We start from the raw sequence: 25,867 nt of genomic DNA, 5'->3' as shown, positions 1-25,867 counted from the left end.
TGACATGCACCCTTCCATGGCCGTCTGTTTCTTTGGGGCAGTGGGGTCATCCTGGCAACAAACTTTGATGTTTCAACCTTAAAATCATATGCAACCGCGGCCTGCTAAGGGATAAGCCTGGCAGAGGACTCAGGCTGGCATGCGGCACCCCACCTTTGTGCCAGCATCAGCCATCCTGCCAGCCATCAGACCAATGTTACTGTACCATGAGGGGGTTCATCATCCTCACAATAAGAAACAGATCTGAGTTTTTCACCCCATTGCCAAAAGCTCCCTGAGCAGGGGCCTGTTTGTTGGGATCCTGGCAAAGCTTTGTGGTAACACCTGGAGTGCCTCGGCATCACACAGCTTAAAAGAATGAGCTAACGCAGTGGCTGCTGTCAGCAATGGCAGAGCCTTCTGTAAAAACAATTAGGTCTTTGACATTCAGCAGATGATATCTGGCAGAGACAAAGAGAAGAGAAGCCACACGACTTTTCAAAACAAGCAACTCTGCAGAGAAGATGGTTCAGAGAGGACACAGGCTTCTGGTTGAGTGTGCTTCTGACCTCGGGACGTAAGAACAAAACAGCATCATCTGCATATAAACCTATCTCTCACTGATTTTAATATCAAGAAAAACTTTTTTCTGCCTCGTTTTCCGTTTGAATGATTCATAAATCATAGTTCATGAGCTTTGCAATAAAAAAATAAAAATTCCTCAAAAGTAGTTTATCCAAAAAGGGTTCAGCAGCTGTAAATACATTTGCACATATGTTGAGGTGAAATGTTTTGGACATGTCAGTCAAGAAGTCACATCTGTCTAAGAAAACCATCCAGGAAAGACTGAAAATCTACGACGGACAATAAAAGACTGCATATTTTCTCTGACAAATACATCTTCTGATTGTTTGGGACTACTGAGAAATAAACAATTAAAACAAACATGAGATCTTTGTGGTGCAAGTAAAGTAAAATATCCTGAAATCTACAGAATATCTCAGAAGTCTGTCTTGGATCAAGAGTGAACTGAAAAAGTCAATCAAGAGGAATTTCCTCCAACAATCAAAATGTTGGTCGGCTGGTTGGTTGGTTGGTTGGCTGCCAAGCATCTGAACGTTGAAATGTTGGTTGGAGAAATGGTCAACACTTTTAAACAGTACATGGACAAGAAAAAGAGTCAACACCCTCAGATCAACTCCAGTGACAGAAGAGACAGGAATGTGTCAGGTTTTGGTTCAGAAGTTGATATTTGCTTGTCAGAGAAAATGGAAGAAATTAGGAAAAATAATTTCTTCCATCAAACAATTCAAGCCAGAATTCAGACAAACAGTCAGTTAAATTAAAAGAAGAAAAACTACCTATCGTTTCCCTGAAAGGCCTATGATTAAGGTGAAGGAAACCCCTAGATCTCATAGTTCCTCAGCAAAAAATATTCTTCTATCAGGAACCTTGGGATAACTTGTGCTAAGCTGAAAATGAGTCATGCTTTTGTTTTGTCACGTGTGGATTATGGCAGAACACTCTACCCATGTCTTATCAAAACCTCCGTGTGGAAAATGTGCTGCTGGCAGGTTTCTGACAAAATCATGCAAGTTCTCACAGGTGATATCACCTCTGATGAAACTGTAAAAGCTCTCAGTTTATTTCAGAGTGCGTTTTTATTCTTGTTCTGACTTGGAAAGCTCTTCACGTCCAGCACCAGGTTTTGTCGGAGGACTTCTGCACCCACATATCTCCAGTAGGTCCCTACTTCTTTTTATATCTGCCTTTAATCTTGTTTTTATGAGCTCGTTTTTTAAAAGTGTTCCCAACACTGGACATGTTGGCTTTCAGTTCAAAGTTAATCTTTTTGCAGATAAAAACAACTGAAAGGTTAGAATTTTTCAAAAATAGTTTTCTGTTCGGAAATAAAAAATCTACAACTGTTAAATTCAGTAGTTTTTTGACCATGACAAAGAGCAAAATGAAAGATTGTAATTTTTGTTTTTCGTCACTAGATGTCGGGATGTTCATGCGGGCAGGGGGCACGCTACCAGTTTTTATTTTAATCCAATCAGAGGTCAGAACACAAACTTAGGAGAGTGAGCAGGAAGTGATGGAGAGATTCTCAACCAGTCTATCTGTTTACCCTGCTCTGTCCTGTTTTTGTTTTTCCTTTAGTTCCTCCTCCTCCTCACTGTAATAAAATATGTAAGGGCTCATACACACAAGGAAATTCCAGCGGGCCAGCATTCTGCAACAGCAGGCATCCACACACACATCGGGCCACACGGACCTGCGGGAAGTCCCCTAGTTTTGTTTGAAGCGTAAAACCAGATGCTGTTTCCTTCTCACAGTCTGTTTCAGTTCCAACCGGTGAAACGTGACGATGCGCGTGTTTGTTTCAGTGTGTGTGTGTGTGTGTGGGGAGGGGGGGGGGGGTGCAGGGGTGTGTGTGTGTGTTTGTGTCGGGGAGGTGGGGGGTGCAGCGACTCAAAATTAATCAGTCATACATATTCAGTTGGAGGTCTGCTCAGGGTTGACTATGGATGAGGCTCGGTTAAACTGAAAGAACGAATAGTTATTCGGTTTCCCGAAAGACTGCATTTCCCACAGGTCATTGCAGCTCGAGCGCAGTGTCAAGCTCACATCGTCAGGAAGCTGCTGCAAATATTCTTCCTTCAAAATAAAAGCTGCAGATTTCTTTCACATTATTCTCTTTGATTTTGTAAAATGATGTTTTCACTTTTCTTTTTAAATCTAGTTGCATTTTTGTAATTTACAAAGGCAGAAAGACGTTGTTGAGGTGTGTGGTAGCAGTGATCTCTACTAGATGCATGCTGCTTGGGTTATTATCACGGCTGAGGCTGTAGTGACTAAAGAGGAATAAACTTTATGAGCATATGGGAAAGAGTTGTTGATTTCAAAAATCATTTAGCGGCAGTCAAAAGCGCTGAAAGACCAGTACAGATAGAATCTTTGCTTTGACAGCGTAGATGGAGAAGTTTAGAAAAGGTCAGAGAGAGTTGCTGAAAAACTGGATAAAGAGAAAGTGAGTGACACAGTGCCAGGAGAGGAACTGTCGTACTATTTGAGGAAGTATGTGAGGATAGAACACAGCAGGAGCTGGGACAACAAGACAGCAGAGATGCGTGAGGTAAGTTTTGTAAATTTTACCAGAAATCTGCTTTAGGCCACTGATCATCTCCATTGGTGATGGTCTGGTACACAAATGAGGTCTTGGAGACGTCTCAGAGCAAGGTGATATTTGCAGAAGGAGGTAGACAAGATAGGATGGCGAAACAGTGGCATCGTATGAGGAAGTGGGGAGCGGTGTAGAACATTTCAGAACAGTGAGACAGTGGTAAGGTGTGCTGTGAAAGGGAAAGAGGAGTTCCAGATGGAACGGGGTGGTGGTCACATCTGGGATGGAATCCTTTACAGCAGTCTGTTGTCTATTCTGAGAAATGTGGAGAGAGGAGAAATTAGCTGAAGTCAGACAGAATCAATGAGTGAGAATCAAACAGAGACATTGAGATTAGTAAAGCTTGAAAGATTAGAGGGACTGTAGGCGTATGAGTCCATTTGTAGAACTTGCAGAGCATAAAAGGCGCGAAAAAGAGCACAAGCAAGTAGAAGTGGACGGAGATTGTCGGGAGTGATATGTGACAGAAAGGAGAAGCTTTCCAGGTTGAGAAAACCTGTAAAGCAGTAGCTGTGATTTTTGCTGACGATTTTTACTGTCAGCAAAAATCAGAACTTTTTCAGAATTTTAATTTTGTGTTAGCACCTTCACACATGCAGGTATATATATATATATATATATATATATATATATATATATATATATATATATATATATATATATATATATATATATATATATATATATATATATATATATTCAGTTCAGGCATTTTACGATGAAGCCTATCCGGAAGTGGCGGCGTTGTGGAAAGGATTTATTTTAGCCGTTTAAACCGGAAGTCGTTGGTGTTTCTTTTACACGTAGCTTGACGGTTTTTTTTACCCGGACAGCTTCCACACTGGACTCGGACTGAGCCGAACTATGTAAGTAAACCTCGCTCCCAACTGGTCCCGCTGGCCTCACGGCGGTTCTGCGCAGAACCAGAACCCGCCGGGATGAATATTCGGACGGGTTTCGGGGGCGTAGGAGAGTCGGTTTACTGGTGGTGGTGGGGGGGAAACGGCCCGATGTGTCAGGCCTCTCTGACTGACAGCAACTTGATCCACAGGGAGGGATTTGGGTAGATTGTTGTTTGTGATGATTAAACTGATTTGTACCGCAGTGATGGCAGACATAGAGCCGCATCAGCTGATCCCAATTTATATCCACCAGAACTGAGTCTTTTTTTTTTACTGTGTGATTACAGCAGGATGGGAGCTGCTGGGATCTCTACAGAGGAGGGAAGCAAGAGTGGAGGATTTTTTTTTTTTTACTGTGCGCTCATGAAGGAAAAACTGCTAAATATGATTATCATATATTATAAATATGACTCTGTGGGCTCTGAAACCTTATAGCAGATGTGGAGTATGAGGTCCAATGTGTTGGTTAGATTTAAATTTAGGGCCAGGCCTGATTTCTTTAGATTTCAATTGTGTGGAAAAACCCAAAGATATGATAGATTCACAGATCTCCAGCAATCTGTCAAAATGGGTGTCTCTTGGGGTTTTTTTTATTCAGTTTAATAGAGAAGTTGGAACATGGTGACTCTGGAGGAGCTGCAGAAAACCCCAACTGTGGTGGGGGGGATTTTGCTGACAGGAAAGCTAAGAAAATCAGGCAAGAAGAAAGACAAACAATAGGGGACATGGCAAGAATATGGAAGATGGTGTCAAATGAGACCAACATTCAACTTTTTGCCCTCGATCTGTTTAGAGGTAATCAAATACGTTGCATAGCATCCCCACTCTGAAACATGGTGGTGGCATCAGCATGCTGTGGGGAAACTGGTCAGAGCTGATTGGGAGATGAAAAGAATGACTCTAAACAAACAGCCAGAGCTACAGAATAATGGCTTAGATCAAAGTATATCCATGCTTTAGAGTGGCCCAGTCAAAGCCCAGACCCAATGCCATTCCATTGTGTACAGGATTGTTCATCTCTTGAGTTTAGGAGCCTTTTTTTATGGCTGAATTGTTTTCAGGGAAAAATGACTTAGCAAACAAACACTCAGAGAGTGGTCAGGGATCAAAACTGGACTGAAACCCAAATGACAGCAGCTGATATGTACAGGAAGCTTGAAGGACTTCATTTTTACAGATCTGCCCCAAGTACCACAAGTCCGATTGATCAAGAACTGGACAAGATACTGGAGGATCTTCAGTGTAAAAGCAACATGTGTCCTTGCTATTACTTGTTAGGAATAAAGCATTATATTTTTTTGGTTGATTTAAATGTTTCTTGCAAAATAATGTCCTCTAATCAGCAGAAATTCTGTGCATGTGTTCCCATTTTTAAAGTCTGGCTCATCTGCTGGAATCAGAAATCTAGCTGACTCAACAGTACCTGTAATAGTAAAACAAGTGTTTAATCTTTCAGGAAGTTTGATTGTTTAAGTGCCCGTCTCTGCAGTTGCTGGTGACACGGATCTTTTAAAAAAAAGGGGGGGGGATGGAAGATGGACAAAAAAAGCATAATGTTATTTATTTGCCGGCATTTTTTACCCAAAATACGCTCTGGTGTTTTCAAAATGTGGAAACAGAGACTTATGCAAAGTGAACGCTGACAGAAACGGATGGAAAACAGAAACTGATGGAATTCTTGTGAAGTATTCACTCGTGTTAAGTTCAGCCGCTCACCTGTTTAAAAAAAAAAACTCCCACAAAAGACAAAAGGGAAACTCTGAGAAGGAAGTAAAGGATTTAAAGGGGATAAATCTCCACAGCTTTTAATTTGAATACAACTCTGGCCTGCAGATACGGAGATGCTGCTGCATTCATTTTCTGAGATGGTCAATTTGGACTTTTCACTTCCTGTCATTCATTCATAATCATCAAAACAACAAGAAATAAAAGAGCTTGAAACATTTCCCTCTGTGATAAACATGTATAATATATCAGTTTAGCTCTCTGAAATGAACTTCTTCACAATATCAAACTTCGATGTAGCTATCAGCACGGTTTAGATAAGTGTCCACCCGATTGACATGAATCTCCTCGTAGCTGTGGTCTGTTTTCCAGTTACCTTGCTTTAACTATACCAAACCAGATTGGGTGTGTGTTTGGGATAATTGTTTATGTGGATCGCCCAGGCTTGTGGCCACGTTTCAACCATTCAGCTGTTTATTTGTTTAGGTAGTCCTCCTTCCAACTTGAGCAATGCAAGAGGCCCTCAGCATGATGCTACCACCACCGTGCTTTTTGTCAGGTTGCCCAGACAACGCGATCGTCATCTCGTCTGACTATGATGCTTTCCTTCAGTAGCTAGGCTTATCTATGCTGGCATATGCAAATCTCAGTAAGACGGTGTTGTGTTGACCCAACTTACAGACATGATCAATAAGCTTTGGATAAGGGGTGGACCCCCCCCCCCCCCCCCCCCAGACTCCGTCACTGCGTTACCACGACAACAGGAGCATCGTAGCTCATCTGCTGGAATCAGAAATCTACTGTAACTGGGAACAACTTGTAGAGTAACTGTAAATGTGACCAATCCAAGCCAGGCTTGGTGAAAGCCAGGTGAAAGTGGACCATGAAAGGGGTCCACTTTCATGGATGTTTTCAGTTGGGCTGCAACTAACGATTATTTTAGTTTAGCAATTATTCAGACAATTGGTCGATTAATTGGATAAAAGGAATTGTCATGTTCTGCAGATTTTTCGTTTAACCACTTAAGCTTTTTTTTTTTTTTAGACAGTTTTAGAAATGCATAAAAAGATACAAATGAACAAATAATTAAAATATATATATATAAGAAATTAAAAACTATATCATCATTTGTTTAGTGAATGCTGCTTTATCATTTGTAGCAAAATATACACCTGCAGCTGAAATAAAACTTCTAACATCAGCATGAGAGAAGCTCAACTCCCTTGCTGCATCAAACCAGTGTAGGTCTGAGCTGTGGTTTATTGTGTCAGTTAATAATTGGATTGTAAAAGTGAAGCGAAAACTTTATTTAGAGAGTTTTGGGTAGAACATATTTACAGACAAAGATTTTTTTTTAAATATTAAATGCAAAATGTATATGTTTAGTGAAGCCTTGACTTAACTAATGCTCTGAGCATGCTGTTCTTTCAGCAAATGACCTTTTATTGAGTCTGTGCTATATAGTTAAAGATTAATATATTAGTTGATGATTATTTCAATAACCGATTCATCAAGATTAGTCCGATTAGCCCAAGTTTTCTGCAACTTGTCAATTTTTTTTATGTCAACTTGAGCATGAACGTAGTGAAGCAGCAAAGTCACAATTTAAGGTCATCAATCTAGAGTGACAGTTACAGTCAAAGTAAAATAGAAACCTAACCAGCGAGAGGAGAATCACCTGCGGCAGTGAGCTATAAGGAAGGACGGGGGAATGTTCCGCCCAACCTGGTCTGACATTCTGAGCAGGGTGACCTCAGCCTGCTGTCACACCTGCTTCTGAACTCCCAACCTGTTCCTCCGCCCCTCCCCCAGAGTGCCTGTGATGCCCCAGAGCGGGCTGAGCTGGCTGGGGTCGCGATGCCGTACGTGGACCGACAGAATCGCATCTGCGGCTTCCTGGACATCGAGGAGATCGAGAACAGCGGCAGGTTCCTGCGCCGGTACTTCATCCTGGACACGGAGCAGGGCAACCTGCTGTGGTACATGGACAACCCTCAGGTGGGTGAAGCCGAGCGGGTCTACTCCTGAGCGTAATTTGGAGTCTACAAAGCAATGTGTCGGCGATTGCTTTAGGTTGCGTAGGGTGGACTGGTTGAGATCACCAGAACGGATCAGGAGGCAAACAATATGGTGGAACATTATGTTACGATTGATTCAGTTTTCTGTTGTGCTGTTTGTAGAACATTGTGACTTGATCGTCTTGGATGTTGCGTTTAAAGGATCATTAAGGCAGTGGTATTAACCAAATTTATTTTTAATAAGTTAACTGTTACATGTTTGTGTTCATTTTTGATTTCCGTTTTGTTAATGAAGAATGCAACATACGATTTGTTATGGACAATGCGGAGCAGACTAACTGGTCAGAAAAATAAACATGTTTGAAAGAAGTCTAATCTGCTTTTCTACATATTGCATATTAAAACAATAACTTCATGCCATAACTGGTTGAAACATGATACGTTTTGTGTTGATAATTCAAGCAAATTGATGGGAAAAATATTTAGATACGTTAGTTGGCAAAATTGTTTTAAATATAATTAGTTGACTAAAACTAAGATGGTTCTGGTGACTAAATTATGACAAAAACTGAATGATATTTTAGTCAAAAGACTAAAACTAAATAAAAATGAACTCTCCTTGTGGAGCCACCTGCAGGTTTCTTCAGCATTTTTGGGGCAGAAGGCAGAGTAACTTTTACCAGTTCTTTTTATTTTCTTTGGATTGAGAGTTTTACAACATCGACCTCGCTCCAGATTCTCAGCGAGATTTAGATCTGGGCTTTGACTGGACCATTTAAGCTCATACATACGCTTTGAGCCTAGGATGAGCTAGGATTTGAGCTGGATGTCTAGGTTTGCTGGTAGCTGAACCTCCAACCAGTCGTAGTTTTGCAGCCTCTGACGGGGTTTTTCTCCCAGGGTTGTCTTAAATGTTGTCTTTTCTTGCTAAAAAAAGCATTTATTGGAGCAGTAGAGACAAGGGAGCTAAAACCATTTAATATATTTCATCGTACACACTTTTTAAAAAACACATATCTGCCTTTGTATAATCAGGTCTTTCTTTCTCCTAGCAAATACCGTTTTAGTGGTTTATTTTTATCGTCTGCTCTGTCCGTGCCTCTCAACCTTCAGGCTGCTTCTTTCTAAAAATGTGAAGCTCTCACGTACTTTACGTTTTCAAAGCGAGGCGTAGTCAAATTTAGCAAGCACTACCTGTTTAAGAGGAAGTAAGCGCTCACTGAGGACCTACGTCACCGAGTAAGGAGCAGGAGGAAGATGTTAAAACTGTTTGTAGCCCCATTTTATGCAGCAGAGAAGGAGGAAAAAAATCTCTGCAAAATGTAATTCCTAAAACAAATAAAAGCATTTCTGCAAACAGGTTAGAATGAAGGCCAAGGGGAAGTTCTGTGCCAACGGGACAAAACGACGCCAAGCACGACGCTCGTCTGAGTGGCGTTTTTTAGCAGCGTTTTGTGCGTTCCAAGGCGCTCACAGGATGATGAAAAGCTCAGCGCCAGGAGGTTGATGTTGAACTCCTGCTAACAGGGAATTCTTTAACGAAAACCACGGACTCGTGGGATTAAAGCGTTTTCCTCCAACAGGGAGGAGAAAATATAATTTAACCAGAAAATACACAAGAATAAACTCAAAGAATTTTCAGATGATTGGCTTAAAATAATAAATCTGAATAATTTCTTCAGTGGTTATCAGAAAGGTAGATGTTTTTCTGCATTTTTTTTCCTCTGTGTTTACACTAAAACACAAAGAGGAAGAAATATCGAGGCACGGCAGGAATCTTGAATTGTTCTTTATTGATGTCATCCCTTCTAACCAGAACCTTGTTACGACTCAGCAGAATCAGTTTAATCATATTCTGAATGTTTCGTTTTTCTTTCAGAATCTGCCTAAAGGTGCGGATAATGTGGGCTTTCTCAAACTCACGTACATCTCCAAGGTCAGTCCTCACTCAAACGGCGACACATTTTGCATTGTGTCTTTATTTTTATTGAAAACAAGGAAATCTTTTAGAAATCACGTGCATTTCCAGAACAAGAATTTCAATCTTTTTGGCCAGACTACAACCAGAAGTTACAGAAATGTCAAATTTTGCAAGCAGTCCGTTGTTATACCAAACTGTTTTTAGGAAGAGATGTTTCAGGCAAAGCCTCGGGCTCCAGAACAGATTACGGGTTCCCTTTCTCTGCTTTTGTTTGGGAACCAATCATAGATTGGCGGGAGAAAGGGCTGAAAGTAAAAGAACAAAAAATAAAACGGTAATAAATTTGTATTTTCTGTCACTAATCCATGGTTATGGTTAGTAAAGTTAGTTTCATTAAGAATTACATCAATCCTGCAGAGCTCTACTACATCCTCTATAAGATCAGAATTTGCGAACCAACATTTGTGTGAGTGACTTTTTCTGTTAGCCTGAGCTAGCCTGAAGGTCACTATTAGCAGAGCGTAGCAGGGCTCAGACAGATCGCATCAGTCTTTTATGATCGAGGTAATTTCTCAGTAACTTTGGAGTTAATTGTGTTCCACTAATTTTTAGGATTTCTGGTGTCCCCTGTGTAGTTTACTGTCCTCTTGTCTTCAGGTCAGTGATGCTACCAAGCTCAGGCCGAAGGCAGAGTTCTGCTTTGGTGAGTTTGTTATTTTCTTCCTCCGTTTATCTCCCTGAACTCGCTCTGTCTTTGGCCGAAGCTTGCCTCCACTCCCCTTCCAGTCCCTTGTTTCCTTCCTTCCCTTCTTCCTCATCTCTCCACTTCTTCCGCCCTCCTTCTTCTCTTCACTCCCTTCCTCCCCCCTTTTCCTCATCTCTTGAGTTTACTTCCTCCCTTTTGTCCCGCGCTACTTGTTTTTCCTGCCGCGTGGAGCAGCAGCTCTTTGTCACTCAATAGGAGGAAACCGTACAATGACAATGACCGAACCGCTGTGTGCGGACATGTGCACATGTGTTTGCATCTAGATGGGATGTTAATGCGGAGACGTACATCCTCTCGGCTCTGAGAAACCAGAAACAAGTGGATATTTTTAGATTTTCTGACGGCAGAGTGGATTTGTCTCCGTTTCTATCGGATCTGGTGATAAGCAGGAGCATTTACATGTTGTCCTTTTTTTTTTTATCTCTCCGCAGTTATAAACGCGGGCATGAGGAAGTTCTACCTGCAGGCCAACGACCAGCAGGATTTGGTGGAATGGATCAGCGTTCTGAACAACGCCACCAAGATCACAGTGAGACTCGCGCACACAGATACACACACAAATGGGGTTGGACACAGATGGATCCATAGTTGACCCTGTTTCACGTTGCCGCCATCCCACACTCTGTACTCGGCCTCGGGCCACAGCAGATGGAAAATTAGCCATCAGACCGGACCGATGAAGCTCAATTGCGTTCTCCTCAGAGCTTCATCGGAAAGTTGTGGGCCTTCACAGGCCGATGCGCGTTCCAAATCATCCTTCAGCTTCGAAGCCGCAGGGTTAATTAGAAAAGCTTCTGCTTCAAAACTACCTTTTAATTGTAGGGATTCTAAAATGTCTGCAAAAATCGTCTGGAAGGCGAGAGACAAAACCTTGAGACAAATGATATCCTAAACCGGTAAATAAAAGAAAGAGAAAGTAGGGAAGGAGACGATTCCAAACTTCCTTTGAGGTAAATTAACTCCAGAAATCTGGGATAAGTTGACTCCAAAACTACACTATTTGGAGAACAAGAATATTTAAATCAGGGATGCACCGATCCATTTTCTTCACTTTCCGATACCGATAACTGAGATTTAGTATCGGCTGACTTAAAACACTTCTGTTTTTAAACAGACTTCAATATACTGAAATACAAATGTGTATGAAGGAGTACAGCACACTTAAATACACCAATAGCTTCACAACCTTAGTCAAACATGTAAGAACAACTTTAATTTGTTCAATCAATTCAGTTAGGAGGATAACAGCCAATGTAAATTAAATAATAGGGAAACTGAAACTGATTAAAAACAACAGGTTGACTGCCTTGGTGAAACATGTAGAAAATAAACTGAAACAAACCTTTCAAATGGTTCAGAAAACGCAATTAGGAATTCTAAGTATAATGTAAAATAAGTTTAGAGCACGGAGCGTAGAATTAGACTGAATAGATCTGCCCTTGTGGATCGGGCACCTATGCAGATATTAACATCGGGTCTTTGCGTCTCTAATATAATTGTTAGTTTTTTTTTTTAGAACTGCATGATTCTAAATCTACAAAGTAAAATTTAATTTAATGGTGACTTTTCTAAGCAATAAGTAACTTTGGCCCACATTTTGTACAAAATTCTGAATCTCAAATTGTTTTCCCTCCTCAAAACACATCTAAAGAAGGAAAGTCATTAACATCATCCAGAATTAAAGCTCCCCCTACATTTAAATTACGTTTTCAAGCCTTCGTATCTGTTAATTGTGATGATTTTCCACTTCCAGCTGATGGAAACAGGTCATTCTAGGACTAGAATATCACATCAAATTAAAAAAGAATATTTTTAATCTTTTATTTTCTGATGTAGTTTTGAAAAGATACTTCTAATCTGACGAAAAAAGCCTCATTGAAACACATTTCACATATGAGTGCATGTTTATAACAGATAGTTGGTCAAGTGTAATAATAAAACATATTATTATCAATATTTCAGCTTTGTTAGAAATTGCTGCCCCACGCAGACTGAAGGATGATGAATGCGTGACTCAACAAACCTCACCCTGTTGTAATTTTACTGCTCTTCTTTTTTTTTTTTATAATAAAACTAATAAAACCTAGCTCGGCTCCACCGGTTGGTTCTGATCCTGTGAGTCGGGTCTGAGGTGTTACTGTCTCTTTGCGTTTCAGGTGCCAAAGTCTGGAGAGAGCCAGGCTGCCTATGTGGAGACCCCACAGGAAGCCCTCGGCGCTACGAAGCAGGTCTCTTACAAAACGGAGATCATAGGTGGAGTTCCAATCATCACAGCCACGCAGGTAACGCTTCCCCAGTCAGAGCTGGTGTTCATCAGCAGCAGGTTTAGTCTTGTCTCTGCAGGTATGCGGCTGTGCGTTTCACCCAGAACACAACAGCTCTGCTGACGGCTGCTACGACTGTTTGTGTCTCATAAAAACCTACGCGGCTACTCAAGCACAACTGCTGGGGAAAAATGACCCGAGAGTAAACGCAGAGCTTTTCTTTTGCAAATTTGATTTTACTTATCAAAACTGGACCTACTTTAAAAAAAAGCCAATACCAGTAAACTCCAAACACCAACAATAGAGGACTGATTCAAAATCGTTTGTGGCGTATTCAAAATGGAGAAGATCACTTTTTGTATTAGAATGCAACAGGATGTTTAGGTTTTTTTTTTGGTTTTTTTAAGATGGGAGCTATGAATTGAGCATATAAAACACGTAAGAGTAGATTGGTTTTAATTTTATGACTAGCAGGGTCTTAAACACAATGAGTTAATTTAACAGAAGACCCACCCAAATGATTATTGTTCTGTTGACGTTTTTCTTCTTGCACGCATACATTTGTGATTTCTGTTTTGTCTTTTTCTTTTTCATTCATTATGTTATTTTTGGATTTTTGGTAATGTATATGGAAAAATATTATAAGATAATTCATAAAATTACTTATGAATTATTTCATAGATGTAAATAATTCATTTACATAGAAAAATATACATATTTTCGGTGTACATAGAAAAATATTATACAATAATTCATAAAAAGAATCTTGCCTTACTTTACCCCTATAAACTTTCCCACATTGATGGGCAACTACAGTTGCTTTACTAAGGGTAGGATCATGTATTTCCATTTTTGCAATTTGTTATAACACCTGTAAGTTCCAGGACATTACAAAAAAATAAAGTATTTTCAAAAGGAGCTAACACTAATTACAATTGGTTATCATTGCATTAATTCAACCTATTTTTATCTCACTTCCTCTGCAGCCTGATTTTCTTTACTGTGCTTGATAGTAAATCACAATGCCAGCTGTTCCCTAGATAATTTTCAACTTAATTTAAAGCAATTTTTCATATTTCAAAAATACAACTCTCATACATTTTGGTCAACGCAGTTCTACAAATTATGCTCATTACAACAAGGAGCTTGCAAAAGACCACATTAACTAGTTCAATAATAGAATTATGACAAGGATTTTCTCAGAATTTAACACGAAATCCTACTCTAACTGAATACTGCAGTCTCAAATTTAAATGAATTGATAATAAAATTCATCACAACACCACACATTTTTTTAAATACAAAAGCTCTCAGGTGCACTGAATGCAGCTAAGCAATGGCAAATAAAACACCTGAAATACCTGGACTTGTTTGCTAGCAAATGTTAGCAAATGTCCTGAACAGACATACAAGTTTGCAGGTTTAAAGTTAAAGGAACCCTAGCTTCTGATTCCAGTTTCCTGGCGTACTGAATGCCTGAACTGCAAGATGTCATACCACTAGCGACCCAACAGAACCTGTAATGTCCGCTCCAGTTTCCTCACTTCTAAATAGGCCAAATAAGTTTTAGGATTCTGTTCTGTGGAGCTCTGTGAGTCGAAACTTGAACTTTTTGGACCTACGCACATTTTGGAGAAGGACGAATGAATCACACATTGAAAAGAACCGCCTGGCCACAGTGAGGCACTGGAGCAGCTCTGTGATGCTGCAGGGACGGCTAGATGGATTCTATCATCCAGGCCTCCATTTTCTTCAATGGATTCAATCAGATCTGACAATATCTGGGCATTTTACAATGTAAACTGTTCGTTGATGCACTACAGAACACCTGTACAGGTACTACACGGTAATTGCTAACTCCATCTCCCACAATGCATTCTGAGATCAGGACATTTATTTGATTCTGGTTGAATAAAAACGTCAGGAAAAACAACTGTACATTAAGTTGTGCATTACTACTAAATAAATGTTTTCTGTTTTTACCTTCTGTCTTAAACAGAACCTTAACATTAAGCCAGGTTGAGATGAGTCCTTAATATGTGGGTGTTTGTTGTAGGAGCAGAGCGAAGGCCAGAACGGGTCGGACCGAGGGAAGCGGGCTCAGAACCAGCTGCCGTACTTCCTGTCCAGAGGAGCGCAGGACCAGTCTTTCATAAAGGCGGGATATTGCGTCAAACAGGGAGCTGTGGTGAGAGCAGACAGACAGACAGACACCTTCTCTGGCTTCCGTGATGACACAGATGATAAACTAGTGTTGATGTTCTGTATTTTATTTTATCTTTTTCAGATGAGGAACTGGAAGAGGAGGTACTTCATCTTGGATGAAAATGCCCTCAGCTACTACAAATCCGACCTGGTGAGAAAATGGGATGAGGTGGTATGTGTTTGACATCAAGCTGGAACCAGATGGCTGTTATTCAGCTGCAGACCGGAGAAAATGTTGATCTTAAATTAAGAAATTTATAGTAGTTCCCTTCAGCAGAAGGTTTGGTAGCTCTTTGCCTTCGTATCAAACAGAAACCGTGTATCTTTGTATATTTGTTGTATCTTGAGAACCTTTTCTGGACTTAGCTAGGTGTTTTAGCCTGTTAGCCAAAACACCTTAGCTAGCTAAATTCAAGGCTCATTTGCTTTGACTTGTGGGATGTTTGTCTTTACACGCAGCAGCACGCGCTCTAAATTCCTCCCCATAAGATCCGTGTGTGGACAAATTAAGCGAATGACAACCCAACCAGGACCTGTCGGAGCACATGTAGACACACCCCTGGGTGTGTGCCCTCAGGCTGTGTGTTCAATTGTAAATGCAGCTGAGACCAGGTGATCTGATTGATAAAATCAGCACTGCTGTTAAAAAAAAAGGCTATGTGCTTCTGTGAAGAAAAACTTTTAGATTTGGCACTGTGGAGGTTATGGAGAGCCTAATGCAGTGTGAAAAGCACAAAGCTGCTGCCAATAGCTACCAACAGACCCCAAAAGTCTCACAGTTTTTGCTATACTTTATTTTAATACAGCAGAATCCTCCAACCATCTCCTATATTTATAGTGTTTTTGCTCATAAGTTTCATTCAAGGTGGTATTTTTTTTTTTTTTTAAGGTCTGAAAAAGTCTTAAATTTGAAACCCTGTTTATGGGACATATTTTCTTCTTTGTCAGGACCGGGAGGCACTGAGAGTTATCCCGCTGAAGGAGATTCAGAAAGTCCAGGAATGCAAACAGAGGTCAGTTAGCACCTGGAGCCATCAGAGCTTTGCTCAGGCCACGGTGTTCAAAAGCTGCTCTGTTCTGTGTTTTGCAGCGAGCTGATGATGCGAGACAACCTCTTCGAGATGGTCACCAACTCCAGAACCTTCTTCATACAGGTGACACTGGCCGAATTCATCTGGGTCTTATGGATGAGACTTACTTCAGCAACTATCCTCAGAACTGCCTGATAGATTTATTTAAATCACTACAATACGAGTTCATAATATCATTGGAATAAACTGAAATAACTGTGGATCTGTGTCTTTCAGGCTGACAGTCCAGAGGACATGCACAGCTGGATCAAGGCCGTCTCCGGGGCGATTGTTGCTCAGCGCGGGCCCGGGCGCTCAGCCAACACGGTGTGTATCTCGTCAGTTGAAGCTATGCAGGAACCTCCTTAAATGTCGGTGCAGTGCAAACAGACAATGGTTGCAGCAGTCTATACTAATGTGCATCATTTCTGACTTTTATGAGCCAGCGAAGTGGTGCCACCATGTGGCGGTTACAAGTAAGTGCATCAGAGAAAGGAACGCTTCAACTCTGATTTATTAGTTCAAACACTGAGTGTGAAACGATCAGTAGGCCATATTTACAAAACACACGCACATGTTCACAGCTTGTGAAGATTCTTCTTTTTCTGTCTCTATGGAGTTTCTTTCCTAACTCCAACAATGATCCACCACAAACTGACCTCTGTGGTTTTAAATTTAGGAAATGCCTCAACTTGGTTCTACAAATGTGGTTGATACAATGTGGGGGGGGTTCTATACTACTTGTGCATTTCTGTACATAAGGCCACATTGCCTTGTTTTTTAAGTGCAGTATAATGTGATTTAGGATCCACAGATCAGAATATGATCACAGCGAGGCGGTTTGCGGTGGGTTGTGTTGGAAAGGAGCTCTCTGCCTCTCTGTTACTGAGCCCAGCTGTAAACTGTTGTTTTCAGATCCGTCAGGCGCGACGGCTCTCCAGCCCGTGTATACAGAGGTATACTCCGTTCTGCAGTGGGGAATCCCGCACGTATGTGTCCCCCGACCTCAAACCCTAACCTCCCACCGCCCCCACCATCCATCGCTGCTTCTCCGCTAACGGGCATTTAGCCCCACGCTCCTCCAGACGGGTCCAGCTTGAAATCAGTTCTCACTTTAAATGTGCGGAATGAAAACAAGACGCTGCAGCCGGATGAACTGGAGTTGACCTTTAACCTCACAGTTAGAATTTAGGTCAAGTTAGGTTTTTAACTTAAATGAAACATGTCAACATTTGTCTCAGTAAATATGTTTCTACTTAGGCTGTTGACATGAAATGCCAGGAACAGTCCCACTAACCAGCACATATAAGAAAATCAACTCATTAGTCTGTAAATTGAGTTGTGTGTAATAAAGTAAAATGATGCAAGGAATAAGAATTTAACACACTGGAATTTATTCAGTTCTTACTAGAAAAGCATTTCTAGTAAGAACTCAACATAAGGCCGACTTCTCTGGGCCCAGAGGTATCTGAGATGGACCATTACAAAATGAAAATGTGGATTGTGGTCAAACATCTCTGTATTTCACCAACTACAGCTTATGAAAGGTTAATAACACTGTCATGTTCTTTTTTTCTTTTTCTTTCTTTTCTTATAATATTTTGTACATTTGGACCTGTGATCTCTTTCTGAACTGTTTCCTCGTCTCTCTGAGTAACGTTTCCAGACTTCCTGACTCACAGATGACCTCCTAAAACCACGCAGTTACTTTCTTTCTGCTAACCCTCTGCCATGTTGTCTTTCTGTTTCTCCTTCCTGTTGTGTGTGTGTGTGCGTGTACATGTGTGTGTGTGTTTTCTAGAGAGTGAGGTGTGACAGTGACACAATAACTTTCCCCAAATGAGCCCCGCCGCCTGCTTCCTGTTCCCTCCCACTGCTGCTCATCGTCTTTATCACCAAGCCCCGCTGCCTCTCAGCTTCCTTAGCAACCGCTGCATCATCCTTTCCTCTTCCCCGGCAACAGCAGCATCGCTCGTTCGTATGTGGAACTGCATGAAAGTTACATCTCAGAGCCTGTCATGTTCCATGAGACCATCTCAGAGTGTTTTTATAAGTTAAATTTGACAATAATTCCCAGAGGGAAGTTAAATGTTGTAGTGACTTGAGTTGCAAAGCAAAATAGTTAAAGATGAGGACAAATCTGAAGGCATGTCTTTGTGCAGACAGGTAAAAAAAACAAAAAACAACTGATAAATTCATTCTTGCAGTAGCATAATCTCACACTGAAAAGCTTAGAAAAATCCAAAAACACAGAATCTTACCCAGTATTTTTTTTTGTCTAGATTTAAGTGAACATATCTGAGGACACTTGAAATACGACAAAGCTTACCTGATTTTTGGCTCAGATTTGAATGAGATTCTTATCTCTCAGTTTATAAAAAAAAAAAAACCTCTTTACTCCCGTTATCTTGTGCTTTTCTTCTTTTCTATCACAAGCTCATCCATACATCCATCCATTCATTCATCCATTCATTCATCCATCCATCCACAGAACCATCCATCGGTCTGATCCATTAATCAGCACATCCATCATTCCCAACCTCCTCTTCACCCTCTCACTTCCTGTCCCGCTCTCCTTTGTCTCCCCAGGAGCACAGTGACCCTCCCTCTCCCACCTCCGCCTCCACCTTCTACTACTCCCTCAACACGGAACCGCAGTACCCAGAACCCTCAGCGGGTGCTCAGCCTGACGCTGGACACTCGCCACCAGGACAACTTCTTGGGCCTCCTGCCGTGGCGCCTCAGTGGAATCCAGCCCGTGATGATGCCTTTGCCTTCGGCGCGCTCGCGCCTTTCTCTGCAGGAGACAGTGCAGTCCTCAAAGTGACGGAGGCCGAGCAGCTCTGCGCCGGCGGCGAGGGCGACCCGAACACGGAGGAGCCCGACTCGCAGATAACTCTGATGTGACAGCAACTGATCTTTGAATATTCTCCTGCTAAACTTCCTGGGACTGGGTTCCCCCCCCTCCCTCCCCCACCCCCACGCGTGGCTCCGCCTACAAGGTCTTCCTCTGCAGTTCCCCTTCACCTCGTCTTCCTGAATATGTCTCGCAGTACGTTGCAGCAGACCAGCGACACAGATTATACAGTCTATTTAAGCTCTCAGCAGGAGTTCGGCGACAGGAAGGCGAAGAGATTCACTTCTGAAACAACCAAAGTTTGAAGGGTCGCAGAGAGATGTGTTGAAACACATCAGTCCTGTGTGTGTTATCTAGGAGGTTGAGATTTGATATGAATTGTGTTGTTTTCTTATCAAACTGTTTTTTCTTTTTTTGTTTTTTGTAGCTGAGTTTTTTCATGGCACAGATAAGGAGACATGTGGAGTCTTGCAAAACTTTCCCTTGTTGATAATACTTTAGTTGAAGGGGCGTGCATAAGATTGACATGACACTGTCATAACACCCGTTATAAACATGAATGGGTTTTCATAAATGTTGCCATGTTAATACAAAGTTGACAATTTTAATGGACTTTTAATGCAAGTTTCAATGCAAATTTGCATTACAAGTGTCATTATTTACCGAATGACACTTCATGGCAACGTTCGTGAAGACTCCTTCATGTTTCTGACAGTGTCGTGTCGGTCTCATTCACACCACGTCAAATAAAGTTACCAAGACGAGCTCAGTTATGTTTTATGTCCTAGTCCAACACAAAATAGTGCAGCGAAGTGGAAGAAAAATGTATGGTTTTAATGGGGGGGCGGGAGGGTTAAATGTAAAAGTCTGAAAAGTGTGGCATGTATCTAGATTCAGTCCCCCCTGAATGAATACTTTGTAGAATCCCAAGGTTGCAGCTCAGGGTGCATCTCTTCACATCTGCAAACTGAATTCCACTTTGCAAATCATTCTCCCCAGTCAGGATTGAAGAACAGCAAACACAGTGGCATCATCGACATCTGTTACCGTGGGAACAGTGCACTTAGAGTAATGTGCGGTCGTTACTTGCATAGCTTTTCGCAGCAGGTCAAACAGTTCAGCGGGTCAAAAAGAGTTAGTCTCATCAGCCGCCTTTCTGCTGAAAGTTAACTGTATACTTTATTTATTAATTTGGTGACTTCTGAAAGCAATTATTACAACTGAATTTTGACTAAGAGTATCAACATCTGCACTGTGCTCTTTTTATTCCACTTCAAATGATGCAGTTGATGTTGATATATAATGTAAAATCTATATGAAATACAGATTTTAACAGTCAAGGGTTATGAATGTTTTTAAGAAAGCTCTGCAAGACTCCAGTGATCCAGAAACTCTGCTGTGTGTACAACTATTAGGTCAATTATGTTGTTGTTTTTTTACTTGCGTTTGCTTTATCTGCATATTCTAATAAGTGTTCAAAAAGGTGGCTATATATTTATTTTATTTTTTGTTTGATCCTAAACTAATAAGATCAAACAAATTAGACACAGGAAAAAATATAAAAGGAATAGGAATAAGGTTACAAAGAAATATATTTTCACAGCACATGATGCAAAGAAATGCTTTGCGACATTTGCAGAAATCATGCATGTGACCACATACAGAGACACAATTAATGTGAAAATAAATATATTTGACTTCAAACTAAGCAGAAACGCATTCAGACAACCTAAAAGAAAAGAAAAAAAGTTTAAACTATGTTCTTAAAGTAAGTTTGATCCTCAGTTTCTCGTGTTTATATGGCGTATGTCAGAATATAACTTGAATTATTTAAGTGAATTTCTCTTTTTGCACCTCTCTCACTCCTATGTTAATCAACCTCTGTTACAGAAACTTTACTTTTTTTGTGTGTGCCGTTCGGCTCGGCGGAAACCGTTTGTGACTTTGCTAAGTGTCAGCCTCTGCCCCGAGTGTGGAAGTGATGCGAAACACGGAAATGCTTCAGCATCACGAACTCAAGAACTCTGGAAACATTTCCTTCTTGCTCACCAGCTCCCCTCACCTCACCTTAACTTCCTGTTCCTTTACCTGCCGTCACGTCGGCGTTCAGGACGACTGTCGGTTTGCGTGGAAATCTTCTGGGACTCGAGCCGTCCCGCAGGTCGTTTCTCCTCTCGGCTCTCTGGTTGTGGGTGTTTTGTTTTGTTTTGTTGTTGTTTTTTTTCTAGTATTGATATTATTAACTTTAATGAGGGAAAAAAATAAACTACACATATGTGTTTACTGAATTTTTATGAACTCACGTGCATGACTGTGCACCCCTTCACTCCTCCAAATGTGTTGTTCCCTTTGATACATAAGTTGGGTTAAAGTGCCTGCGTCTATCTTTCTAAAGAGCAGATTTTCAAAACACCGTGAGCTATTTGATCCGTTTGTGTGTATGTGGGTGAGACTCTACGACCATTTTTCTATTTATTAAAACATATTAAGAAACAATGAAAGTGTTTTCTGTAAAAAAAAATTTAAAAATCCATTCTGTCGTACATCTACTTCTGTGTTTGGGCTCATCCATTTTCTAACACTGTTGTGCCTAGCGGGGTCGGGAGGGGTGCTGGTGCCAGTCTGTCACAGGGCAACACAGAGACAGACAGGACAAATAACCATGCACACACACACAGAGACTTGTGGGAGGAAGCCGGAGTACCCGGAGAGAACCCAGGACCTTCTTGCTGCAAGGCAACAGTGCTACCTACTGCGCCAGTGTGCAGCCTGGTGACTCGGCCCTCTGAATGGAAAATAAGCTAACTATAACGCTGATCACGCTAACAGGCCTGAGGAGTCAAACATGTTGTTCTCAGGTTTTTAGCGATTTTCCTGAGCATTGCAGTCCCTGACACGTGGGATGAATTCGGCCGTAACGTTTCCCCATTTGTGAAATCCTACTTTTATTTTATGCTCTTGTTGATGAAGATCCACTTATCTCTTTCTTTCTTAATTCTTTTAAAAGCATATTTGGACTATAGTTTTCTCACAACTCTTGAATTATCGTCACCTTCCTAAAAGAAATGACATAAGTCACTTTTTTACCAAAAGCGATTTTTATTTTTTGCCTAAAACATCTTTTGAAAAGAAAGAACTGGTGATTTTTTAAAATTATTTTTTCAAAAATCAAATTTGGCAAAACAATGACAGGTTATTGATTTAGGAAGGCGAAGTTATGATAAAATAATTTAATAACTTAACTCAGTTGCTGAGGGACAGATTATTATATCCTGACCTGTTGTAGAAGGAGTGTTTAAAACACAGCATACCCGGAATGCATGCAGGTTTGCTGCACTGTAACTTTAACCAGAAAAAGATGAAACATCAGATCCGTCGCCGTTTGTCTCAGTTTTCATAAATCAGAACAAACTGCTGATGTTTTTTTTTTTGTTTTTTTTTTTTTGTGGATTTGGGAGCATGGCGCACAGGGATAAACACAACACCGCAGCGCCGCTCAGATCCGTGGCCCTCAGCAGACTGTTTGGAGAACTGAGTCATCCCAGCGACAAAACACACTCCTGCGCTTTCCCGAACCGCACAAGCCTGACAGATGTCCATAAGACCAACGCCAAGTCCGTCTTCAATGATCCAGCTCTTTTTGTCTTTTTTCTCTCTCTGTGTGTGTGTCTTGGATGCACATACAAGTTCAAATATTAGTTCTGACTGCGCATGAGTGGACTTAGATGGAGCTGTCACACTCAGATGGGACGGTGCTTCTGGGAAAGTGCAGAACAGAGCAGCTGATCAGCCTCCGGTGGTCTTCGCGTCACACACTGAAACGGTTCCTGGTCCAAGCGAGAGTTCAACAGGCTGAGGATATTTCCACCGAGACCTTAGTTCATTTCTTCTGTTTAATCCTGTCGGGGTTTATCGTGACTCGTGTTTTACTTCAGCGACTCACGTTGATGATGATTTAAAGTCAAGTTTTCAAGGTTCGGAGCTTTTCTCCAGCTCCATGGCAACAATACGCTGTTTCTTGTCAGAGTTTTAACAAAATTATGGATTTGTATAATAAGCTGTCAAATAGTTGGATTTAGCACACACACACACACACACACACACCAAAAAAAATCAAAAACTGGACATTAAGAAACTTTGTTCTTTTATTTTCCACGAAAAGCTACTAATTTAATTCAAATAGAATATTTTCTCTTCTTTGTCCAAACCCTGTCCACAATTTTCTCTGTTATAGCAGAAAAGTGTGTAAGCCAACAAAGCATCCAACAAACTGTGAGCCAAAAGGGGCATTTTATGCTCAGCTAACCTGGAGGAGGCTGAACTGCTGGCAGAACCCGCAGATGGTAAACGGTTCCTCATGTCGTTAATGAACCCCGAATGACTTATTAACTCCAAAGAACAATGTATGGTTGTTTTTTAAATTATTATTTATCACAAAAAAAATTATTCACGACCATTAAAATATTTTAAATAATCCCATGTGTCAAACAATAAAATTCGTATGGGGAACTTGCGCAAGTCTCACTGATCAAATCCAAGCCTCTGACTTTTTTTTTTTTTTTACAGCCACAAAATGTTTTGTTTACATATTGAATGTTTAATTTAATGCAAAAAACACATATACAAGTTGATGTAGTCCTGAAAATACCGGCTTCTGCCAGCAAGGGAGCTAATTAAAAAAAAATGAAAGAATAAAAATACACACGCCTTCTACTGCATCACTCCAAGACCAACTCCCTCTATTTACCTCCTGGAAACCTCCGCTTTCAGACTCACAGTCACCAACCTGTAAAGGATCACCCATGACAACCATCTTTATTATTTCACCTTGCTCAAAACTCTCTTTCTCTTCTCTATCTTTTGCCCTCTGTCTGGTGTTTTGACTTGACCTTTGCGTCTTTGCGTCAGCAGACATTTTGGCTGATTTTCATGACGAATATCATTTTTTTAAATAATATTATCTGTGATTATCCCCGCTGCAAGCAAAAAAAAAATAGCATCTCTGATCTAATCCTGCTTTGGGGATTGAACCCCTCCCAACTCACTCCTCACCACTGTCTCACTGTCCAGCTATTTTTCTTTCTCCACTCTGCCGCCTCTGCGGGTTTCCGTGTCCCTGGAAAACATCATCGCTGCGCCGATTTCTCACTTCCCCAGTCCATACACCTCGCCACCTTTCACATACATCAGTCCGCCATCTTAAAATCCGCGATAACACGTTGCCTAACCTTCACCAAACCTCCCCATCGACGCTCTCAAAGCGCACGTCATCACGTCTACAGGGTGCATGAGCTCATGAATCTGCGATTTTGTCCTGCTTACATACATGACGAATTAACATTGCAGATGTGTAAAGAGAGAGAGGAGAAAACTAACACTAAACTCCCCCTGAACAAACTTTTCCACAGCTGGGAGACGGATCGCCGGCTGCCAGCTGGTCATCGGGAGTTTGGTCCAGAAATGTCCAACAATGACATAATAATCACACGAAGCCGCATGCGATGTCATAGATACTGTCACTGATTGTTCGGGGTACAAAACAATCAATAGTTTCCAAAACAAAGCTTCAGCTGTGCGTGCGTGTGCGTGTGCGTGTGTGTGTGTGTGGGTGTGTGTGTGGGCGGGGGGCTCATTCTGCTCAGACATGCCGGAAGCTGTCGCCTGCTGCAGAATATTTCACATTTTTAGCGGCTTTCTTAATCGGATTGTACACAAGGACACTTCTTCATGAAGAAGACACAGAATAAAACGCATTTTTCTTCAGTTTGTGGCCGCAAATCTGAAATTTATTCAACTTCATTCAGTTATAATGAGTAATGAGTCTAACTCTTTTTAGTTGTTATTTTAAGTTTGTGGTAACTACTGTATGTGCATTAAATTTCTTGTAAAAAAAAAAACACAACACAACAACAACTGATTAACTATTTGATGACATAAAACTGGAGCAAGAAACATAAAATCTTTATTTATATTGAGGTTCAACAAATCTCTATGAATTATATGTCCTTTAATTTGACAACAGGAGTTAAACTTGGTACAGAGTCTGAGAGAATGGGTTGAGTCTGATGCTGAGCGTCAACGTGACACTGGCATTGCGTCACAGCTGCAAAACAAAATCATGAAAGCAACAAATTGACTCGACAAGAAGACAAAGATGAACAGCAGAGAGTAAATCGGGCGAGCTGCTGATTTCCTTCAAATATTGCCTGGCAAAAAAACGCGGAACGTTCTGCGCGGCCTCGCAGAGGCAACAGCGGAACTTTCCAGTCTTCTGTGCTGGAAAAATCAATGTGACGATTGCTCTTCAGCTTCGCCAGGGGGGGGCCCTGGGGTCAATCCGAGGGCAGGATACGGCCGGAGTACGGCGGCTGTGAAAACCCTGCGGCGTCAGCAGCCGTTTTAGAACAAGAAGCAGATCCATTCCGTCCGGCTGTTAACTGTTTACAAAAAGATTATACATCCGGCGTTTGGGAAAACAAGAAGAAACCCGCTGAGAAGATTAGCAAACAATCGGGACAGGTTGTAAACCAATACCTCAGAGTGGCAAAAAATAAAAAATAAAAATAATAATAATGTAGCAATAATCCTTCAGATAACATAGAAAACATGTGAAAGAAGGAAGGAAATAAACTCTGCTCAAAATACACCGATCCTGTGAAAAAGTCTGATTAAACAGGGAAGCAGGTTGGAGTCGATGGCAAAGTGCACAGAGCTGAATTGAGGACAATAATAGAAGGAAAACTTGTCACTACTGATGTGTTTTCCAGATAACAATTTTGTATTTGGAGAATTAAAAAAAAAAAAAAAACTCCTGACATGAAGCATCATGATTAATACATGAAAGAGATAAATACGGCATCCAGACACGGTGGTGTCAGCATCATGCGGTGGGGATCCTGTTGCCCAGCAGTGACTTGGAAGTGAGGGGGGAAAAAAGCAGAAATGGCAAAAATGATATATATATTTTTTTAAT

The 25,867-nt window shown here is 41.1% G+C and overlaps 1 protein-coding gene across 6 annotated transcripts; it reads left to right on the top strand.

The window, feature by feature from the left end:
- The first annotated feature begins 1,602 nt into the window (after positions 1-1,602).
- On the top strand, positions 1,603-21,386 carry plekha1b (pleckstrin homology domain containing, family A (phosphoinositide binding specific) member 1b). Of its 6 annotated transcripts, none has more exons than XM_028029033.1 (14): positions 3,095-3,118; positions 7,606-7,791; positions 9,691-9,747; positions 10,390-10,435; positions 10,930-11,027; positions 12,655-12,780; positions 14,819-14,950; positions 15,050-15,118; positions 15,916-15,980; positions 16,058-16,121; positions 16,275-16,364; positions 16,953-16,993; positions 18,627-19,759; positions 19,920-21,386. In XM_028029033.1, exons 1-13 carry the CDS (start codon positions 3,110-3,112, stop codon positions 18,862-18,864), a joined length of 1,221 nt encoding a protein of 406 aa, XP_027884834.1. In that variant the 5' UTR covers positions 3,095-3,109; the 3' UTR covers positions 18,865-19,759; positions 19,920-21,386. The 6 variants fall into 6 exon arrangements, with proteins under 6 accessions (XP_027884836.1, XP_027884834.1, XP_027884833.1 ...); XM_028029032.1 differs by having other exon boundaries at positions 16,953-17,026; XM_028029035.1 differs by lacking the exons at positions 3,095-3,118; positions 16,953-16,993 and adding an exon at positions 1,603-1,720.
- The last annotated feature ends 4,481 nt before the right edge of the window (positions 21,387-25,867 follow it).

Source organism: Xiphophorus couchianus, chromosome 10 (assembly GCF_001444195.1).
Source record: "Xiphophorus couchianus chromosome 10, X_couchianus-1.0, whole genome shotgun sequence".
NCBI classification, from domain to species: Eukaryota; Metazoa; Chordata; class Actinopteri; order Cyprinodontiformes; family Poeciliidae; genus Xiphophorus; species Xiphophorus couchianus.
Note: the sequence above shows the minus strand (reverse complement) of the source record. Positions and strands in the feature narration are given on the sequence as shown.